Here is an 8969-nt window from a genome sequence, read left to right as displayed (position 1 = left end):
TGGCTGATGAGTCTCATTTGTCGGTTATATAGCCAACCCGACATGTCCTGGGAGTTAACCATTGGACTGTCCGTCTATGCGTGCATCCCAAACTCAAAAATAATATCCATGGAGTCAAACTCCGAGCTCAAATATAATATTCCATGGAGTCAAACTTCAAGCTCAATGATATTCCATAGAATCAAACTCCAAGCTCAATAATATTTCATGGAGTCAAACTCCAAACTCAATAATTTAATATTCCATGGAAAAATCCCAAGCTCAATTTATCCATGGGTGAGCAACCCAAGCTCAAATTAATATATATATATATATATATATACATATATATATATATATATATATATATATATATATATATATATGCCCATGGGAGAACCCGATGAGTTAAAGTGTCCGGTCATATCTTGCGACAAAGGGTCAACAATTAGTTTCAATGTCATCATCATTCATAAAAAATTTATACTCAAAATTTAATTCATTCTTTTCTAAATAAATCAAACTCAAAACATAATCATTTTCTTAATAACTCAAAATCAAATCATAAAATCCCTAAACCCAAATCGTTCTAAATAACCACTTCAAACGAAGCCTCCAATTTTCATAAAAATTTCGGCAGCATCTCCTCTAAAATTTGGACTTTTGCCACCCTTCAAGAGTCCCAACCACCAAACCAAATACCTCTCAGTCATTCAAATCATTCCTAGTATCAAATTATTTTAAAATCAAACCAATTCTAATATTAAATATTATTTAAAAAAAACAATCAACTTCAATATCAAACCGCTTACAAAATTGACTCTCACATCTCTCAACCAATCCATTTAATTCAATTTCACAAACTCACCATCAATCCTCAACACATCAACAATCGTCATTATTTTATACCTATCAAAGTCATAATCCAACACATACAAACTCATTCATTCTTTATACACACATCATAAACTATATTCACAATGCATCAAAAACCTCTCTTTTCACAAGCTCCAAGCTTTCAAACGTCAATTTCTCAAGTTTAATCACCCGAATTTCATTCCAAACCGTTAAATTGAACTCCAAATCAATAAGAACACAATCTAATTTACACAATATCACTATAATCATCACAGGGTTCACTAATGCAATGATTCACAACGGTTTAATATTTTTTTTACCTTATTCACGGATCAATTGGACAAAACACAGTGATTACCCGCTACTAGAGTTCACCTAAACCATCAAAATAATTCAATTCCTCAATATCTAAACTTAAAACTTACGAATTTGAGGAGAGAAAGAACTGGGTAAAAAATACAAATTTCTTACCACTTTGTTTAGATAGCATTGAAGAGAATTCTGAGATGAACACGTGACTGTTGACGGCTCGTCAATTGGAGTTCCGAATTGAAAGTTATGGACAATTGAATTTCGATGGTAAAGGTTGGGGTTTTCTGAACGTTGATTTCTCTCTTCCTTTGTGTAAATTCCCTTTTGCTCGAGGTAAAAGTGGCTGAAGCCACTTATAAGAAAGTGAATGGGCTGGGTGTTGGGTCCGATTCGACCAGTTCAGTCTTTTGACTCGGTTTTGGACTAAAATCTTTAAAATTAGTGTCAAAATTTATCTTTTTAATATTTCTACTCATCTAAATTATAAATATTTAATTTTCTAATTTCTTTGAATAATAATTAATTTATTGACTAACTATTTATTTATTTCGCAGAATTTATAAGTTGGGATGCCACGTAGGTTTGGATAATAACAAAATAAATGTATAATTAAAATAGATATTTTTATCACGCACAGAACATTTTTTATAGGTACAAAATCAATTTTAATCTATTATAGATACATATGTCAAGATCTTTTATGGATAATGGTCATTTATTCTATTATTTTACTAAAACTTTCTTTGAGCAAGCCAAAAGTATTTAGCTTTACTACTATACTCTCTATGATTATTTGGATTCCATTACTAACTAGAAACATCATTACAATGACAAATTAGTAATAAGGGTTTGATGAGGTAAATTTGGATTTGGAAAAAGAAAATTTAGAATAAAAATTGAAGGTTAAAAGTTGTAAAAAGAATTTGCATGAATATAAAAATATTGATGATAGCATACGATAGAATTAAAATTTATTTCAAATTTAAGTGAAAAATTAAATCAAATTAAATATTTGATATATTCTTAATTTTTTAAATATTAAGAACAAAAAGGAAAACCTTATCTAATTTATTTTTATCTTAATTTATTTTTTCTAACCCTTTAACTTTCTTGTGCCTTCCCTTGTACCATTAGTTTTTTCTTGAAGATTCCTTTTCCAAAAGAAAGTTGAAGGTTTTGGAAACATTATAAAAGGTAGAAGGAGAATTTCACCAATTTTTTTGGGTAAAAAGATAACAAAAGGCCACTTGAACGAAAAATAAGATATTAACAGTGGTTATATGTGATCATTATAAGAGGGCATATATGTATTGTCATTTACTAGTATAAGAAAAACAAATATAATATCAAAAACTAAAGAAAACATTCTATTAGTTATAAGATAATTATCACCATAAAAATTCATTATTATGGTAAAAGCTTAAAGTCTTATTACACTCCTTCAAGTGTTAACTAACACTCTCATATAACACTCTTTTTTAGATACTTTTTCTTTACTTTAAACTTGATGTAGCATAGTGATATATTATTTAAAATTTAAAATACGGCTAATAATGAGGAAAAGCTCTAAATTAATTGAGTGGCCAAATTAAGCATAATTTGCTGAGTACAAATTGGGGAGAAATCATTTTGGACCACCAATAACAACCATTTGAGAGGTAGGATACTTGAATTATATAGAAGGATTAATTAGCCAAAAAAAGGTTGATGAGGTAATTCATCAAGAAATGAAATACATGGGATTTGGGAGCTTGAAAGTACGAGTGCCCAAACAGTCTCCTTGGAGGTCACTCCACTGGTCTCCAACATTGCCCCATATCCTGTAACCTTGTCCTTCAATCTCCTTCCTAATTGCTGACTTGTATCTCACTGCACTTTGCCCTTTGTATTCTGCCGTCCTACAAAATCACACCCAATTACTACTCCTTCATTAATCACCTTTTTTACCTACATAGCTCATCACTTTTATTAGTAGTGCAACTCATCTATTAAATTAGATGATATTTGTTACTCATTGTTTTTCCTTTTCACAATATTCTCACTTTAATTATCTATTCTTTAGAGATGTAATTATTTATATTGTTTTCTTTTATTAGTTTAAATTTTTGGAAAGAGTAATTTCATGACGTATGTTTATATTAATTGAGGAATCATTTGATGTAACTAATTTATAGTATTATAAAATTTTCATTGTTAATCGTATTTAATATTGACAATTATTGATATACTAAAAAAATCTTTAATATAATTATCAAATTCGGTCTGTTCCAGTCGGCCGAACCAAAAATCCAATTATCAATCTGAGTTGAGTAATTATTTAAATTGGTCAAGCAATTAATCCAATAAAATTTAATCAAATCTAATAAAAATCAGTTAAATTCGGTCAAAACCAATTAAATTTGACTCAGTCAAATTTGGTAAAATCTAGTCAAAATAAAGAAACATTATTTTTTATACATAATATTTTTCTATTAAATGTATTACATAAATAAAATAAAATTATATTTATAAATTTAAAGAAAAATATAATTTTTTATTAATTATAATATATTTTTTATTTCTATAATTATTATTTTTATTTTTTTATAAATACTTAAAGAATATAATAAACATAAACCTATAAATACTTGAAGAGTATATATAATAAATATAAACTAATTGATGTGTTGTTAAAATTTAAAAATAATAATTAATTTAATACAATATAAAATTAAAAAATATTTATTATAAAAATAAAAAGTTTAAATTAAATTTTATATAATTATTTAATTTTGATCGGATTAATAAGTTCAACCTATGATCTAGTGGTTGAACTAATAATCTAGTGACCTAATAGTATGATATTTTCGATTTTGTTTTGATAACTATGATTTTTAAAATAATAAATATTATAAATAAAAAATAATATTTAATATTTTTCTTTGTTTTTGTATGTTATTTTAATTTTCCTTAATATTTATCACTTATTTTTTATACAAAAATTTATTATTCAATTATTAATTATATTTTTTTTATTAATAGAAGAACAAAACGTTCAAAATACATTATACAAATTTATTCTAGAATGAGCAATTATACCTTTAAACTATAGAGGAAACTAATAATAAGTAGTAGTCCCTGTCTTTCTTTAACATAGTAGTCTTGAATTTTGTTTGGCATCCACTGACATTGACTTTGAAAAGGTCAATTTCGGCGCAGTTAGCATGCATGCCGTCGTAGACTTGGTCCACGACTTATTATGATTTCTATTTTCAGTCTTCATTCTTGTGTAGTTTATTTATTAATTAAAACTAATTCGTGAGGAAATGCTTAGCAGAAAAAAAAAAAGAGTGTTTCTATTAATTTACTTTATTCGTTTTATATTACTAAACATGTGTCCTTTTAAAAGGTTAATATATTTTAAATTAATTATCATTTTATAATTTTAATGAACATAATTTAGCCTTACAATTGTTACTTTATTTTAATTTTGTTACATTACACTTTAGCTATGTTTTTCTTTGATTAGAACGATATTCATAAACGGAAGGGAAAGATGGTTAATTAATAATTAGAACTGTTTCATTAAACACATAAGACATAAAGTCACCAAAAAAAAAAAAAAAAAAAAACACATGAAACATACACTTATTGCTTTTTCATTTCTTAATTATTATTGTTTTTTTTTCCTTTTTTTATCGTTTATTGTTATGATGACTTTCAATTTGGTAGTAGTTAGCGGTTAATTAGTCATATCTAAACTAAGTTATTCTCGTTATTTATCTAGCAGACAAATCAATAGGAGCGAAATGATTTTGTCAATATGATGGGTCCGAATAAATTAAAAATGAAAAGATTGGAATTATTATTCTCCCACCGAATAATAATATCATGCAATAAAAATGTTAAAGTTTAAGATTAGTGGGTCGGCATTAAAGACAATTTAGCATATGCAGTCAAAACACAAATATCATTTTTTTTTTCTAAAATTGGTCCTTCATCCACATTGATATATATTAATATTATTATTTCATTTATACGGAGGAAGTTTCCTCCTCCATCCACTAAATGTTAAAGAGAAAAAAAAAACAGAAAATAGAATCACGGAAAATGATAATGCTTTGGACAAACCGAATTTGTGGCCCTACCATTATACAGTTCTCTAAACTAATTCTAACCACGTTATTATAAAATATGAAGAGTGTTACGGACCAGCAACTTTTGTGTTTTGTAACCATCAATTGACCATCAATAGTCTTTTTAATGGTGTGAGATTACATTCAATGATGGGAGATCACTTACTTTTCTTTTTTATGGTTAAATGCTGGCCACAAAACACAAAAGTTACTGACCTCTAGACTTTTGCATAAAGTATATTGAATAAATGGTGTCTTCTAATTGATCTTATTATCTTGAATGGAATAATACTCTTAAGTGTGGAAACTGGAAACTCATATGAAGCTGTATGTAACAATATATATATACCTACCACAACCACTTTTATTTGAAGATTATTATTATGTTATTTAATTTGCAGACTAGTCCATGCGTGCATAATGCAAACTCTGAATACAAATCCTAAAAATGATGAATGCCAAAGAAAGAAAGAAAGAAAATAGAGGCACGCATGCGTGGAAAACTGGAAATTGCAAAGCATGAGTGCACGTAGATAGATGATGATTCCCACACTAATATGGACATGGAATAAGATACAAAATATACATACACACCCATGTTAATTTATGTTAAATATATATATACAAAATATAAAGAAATTTTGTATAAATTATACTTAGATTTTAATATTTTATTGCATTTTAAGTTTTTTATTTTTTCAAATTATATACAATATTTTAAATAATTTTGGAGTATTAATAATTAATAATGTATATTATTTTTAAATTTATTTTAAATATATAAATTAATAATAAAATTAAACATACCGATACCTATTTATATTTAGATATATTTAAATATATTCAAAAAAAATATTTTTATTAAAATATAATTAAATATAAAAAATATACATATTAAATAAACATAAAATATGTGTCGTATTCGAAATATATTTAACAGGTTTGCATCAAACAGCTAACACAACTATTTAGACTTATCCTTAAAAATAATGATGAGAGGGAAGTTAATTTAAGATTTTGAAAAGCTTTATTTTAGAATAAAGCTTTAGTAGTTATAAAAATAAGGGAAGAAAATACATGTGGTGCAGTACTCGTTGGAGGTTTGATTGTCCACATATATGTTAAAAAAAATTAGTGGATAGTGACTTTTGGATCATTGCTTCTAGGAACTTACAATTACTCAAAGGTCAATCGATAATTGGAATCCACTTCAAAACCACCAATTACGCCACCTGTTCTGTCTTGTGTCTTAGGTGATTAAGGACATCATTTATCTAACAGTAGTTTATGCTTTTATGTAACTTTTCAGTTATATATTTTTTATTCTTGACTTTTATTTTCAATGATCTGATATTTAAAACGATAGATACAAAAGACTTAATTTATTGCTGTATATAGTATGTACTTCTTTCTTTTTAGTTTCTATATTAAGTATTTTTTATTTTATATTTATATTAACTTTACAGTTAGTTATAAATTTTAATAATTTATTAATTAATTTATATTTTAAAAGGATAAAAATATTTTTTATTTAGAATAATCTGATAATTTTTATTTTTATTTAATTTCTTTAAGTAAATTACCCTTTATTTGTTAAAAATATCAAAAGTATGATAAGAAAGATGTGTTATTTTTTATATGCATTTAATTGTCTGAAAAATCTCAATTTTTTGTTTGATTTTTTTTTTCTATAATACAAATATAATTCTATATTTTAACTTTCGTTTACTTGAAGTAATAACAAATTATAACTTGTGCCTTAGCTTCAATAGTTACTGTTAAAGAAATGATTGAAAAAATTTATTTTTTTTTTGTCAATTTTATCCTTCATTAATAGATATGTATATTATTGTTTTTTTTTTAATGAAATTTTTAGTACTCAATATTCATATAAAAATTTTAATCATTTTTACTAATAAGGATTTTTTTAATGAAATTTTGTTTTTTTGTTTGGTTTTATATCGTTTTTATAGTGGGTTCTTGAATTAAAGTGTACTTTGTTTATTGTTATTAATTTTTTATAATATAAATTATTAATCCTATTAAAAAGACTAAATTAAATATAAAAAAGAGTACTCAAAAAAGAATACTAAAAATTATAACTAAAAAAAGTATTAAATTTTAACCTATAAATTTAAATTCTTTTCAAAAACATTTATAATCAAAAGAGTGCCAAAAAAATGCAATTTTAAATAATATAAATCCACATTTTTTTAAATAATTTTTATCTAAATATAATTTTAAATAATTTAATTTAAACAACATTTATTTTATTATAACATATTTTTATATAAAAATTGTCAAACAATATATATTTCAAGATTTAATACAGAACGAAGATTATCCATTATTAATAAGATTAAGAGTGAAATAATGAAAAGAACCGTGATAAAAGTAATAAGAATGAATTACCTCAAAATAAGACGTTCATAGCCAATGAAACCTTGGTTATGCAAGTTGTCAATGGTAATTTTACCAAGTGTTGCTTGGTCTCTTCCAGTTAGCAAGAATACCTTGAATCCTCTCTCTTTCAGTGTCTTGAACAATTGTAATACGGCAGGATTTGCTGGACACCTTTCCTTCATAATCCATGCCTTGAATTTTGCTGAATCAAATGGATCACATCTGCACATGTAATCATCTCTATAGGTGAATGTCGTCAAAATAAAAACATATCACTAGCCATATGATGTCAAAAAAAAGTGTATGCAAGTAGCATAATTGAGTACGAAATGTTTATGTATATATAAAAAATTAGTTCTACATGTATTTTTTTTATAAATATATTTTATTTAATTTATTTTTAATATATATTTTGTATTTTAATATATATTTCAAGTGATTTTTTTGTTTGTTTTAACTAAAAAATTAGTGTTCAAATTTTAGTTTTTTCATTCTCCTAAATAAAAATAGAATTTCACAATAAGATAAAAAAAATAATATATTCATAATTCACATTTAAAATTGAAAAAAATGCTGAAATTATTGTATAAAGAAAGCTATTAAACTCTGTTTAAAACCAGAGTGAACAAAGAATGAATATAGAAGTACCCGAATCGGTGTCCCTGGTAGTAAGAAAGGTTAGAGATGCAGGTATCATCGACGTCCAAGATCCAAGCATCCATAGAATCAGGGGAAAGAGTAATCTGAAAAGCATAAGCAACGATTTGGTTAACGATGAGGTTCATATCCTGCAGGTACTGACCACCAGTCATGTACTGCTGCACGTGATTGTAGCATTCCAGTGGCACTGTCCTCCACGACCGCACATTGTTCGCCTCCACTCCTAACCTCCAGCTCAAGCAATAACTGTCGTTGTTATCATTATCACTCTGCCTTTGTCTCCGTCTTCGCATCATCGCCTCCACCTTCGCCAGTGATGACATCAGCAAATACATCAGTGCCGCAAATGCTCGTCGTACCATCTTATTCGTCATTAACATCATCTTTAAATTTTGGTACAACAGAGGCAGGATGGAAAACAAATTTATTGAAAGAAAGACAGAAAGAAAGAAAATGAGGGGAAATTATTGATTAATGAAAAATGTGTGTAGTGGTGACGGAGTCCTACAGGTATAATTTCCATTAAGAATGATGCCACACTGATGACGAGCTCTCCACTCGTATTTATTGACATAACTCTGTATGCGTTGCGTCCATAGCGAAGTTTCATAGAAATCGAAAGGAAAAGGTGCGTATCTTTCC

General features: G+C 26.4%; 1 protein-coding gene across 1 annotated transcript; it reads right to left on the bottom strand.

Annotated features, from left to right (window-relative positions):
• Positions 1-2490: 2490 nt before the first annotated feature.
• Positions 2491-8969, bottom strand: LOC112726763 (acid phosphatase 1). Its single transcript, XM_025776283.3, has 3 exons — positions 8316-8969; positions 7677-7889; positions 2491-3047 (listed from the first exon to the last, which is right to left on the bottom strand). The coding sequence occupies exons 1-3, from the start codon at positions 8708-8710 to the stop codon at positions 2870-2872; spliced, it is 786 nt and encodes a 261-aa protein (XP_025632068.1). The 5' UTR covers positions 8711-8969; the 3' UTR covers positions 2491-2869.

Source organism: Arachis hypogaea, chromosome 12 (genome assembly GCF_003086295.3).
Source record: "Arachis hypogaea cultivar Tifrunner chromosome 12, arahy.Tifrunner.gnm2.J5K5, whole genome shotgun sequence".
NCBI classification, from domain to species: domain Eukaryota; kingdom Viridiplantae; phylum Streptophyta; class Magnoliopsida; order Fabales; family Fabaceae; genus Arachis; species Arachis hypogaea.
This window is presented reverse-complemented; position numbering and strand designations above follow the sequence as displayed.

Bases quoted from the DNA above. Each gene is read 5' to 3' on its own strand.
- LOC112726763 (XM_025776283.3), bottom strand. From the start codon at position 8,710: ATGATGTTAATGACGAATAAGATGGTACGACGAGCATTTGCGGCACTG. The intron at 7,890-8,315 runs GTACTTCTATAT...TTACATGTGCAG, and splicing joins TACCAGGGACACCGATTCGG to ATGTGATCCATTTGATTCAG. The intron at 3,048-7,676 runs GTAATTCATTCT...GTGATTTTGTAG, and splicing joins TATGAACGTCTTATTTTGAG to GACGGCAGAATACAAAGGGC.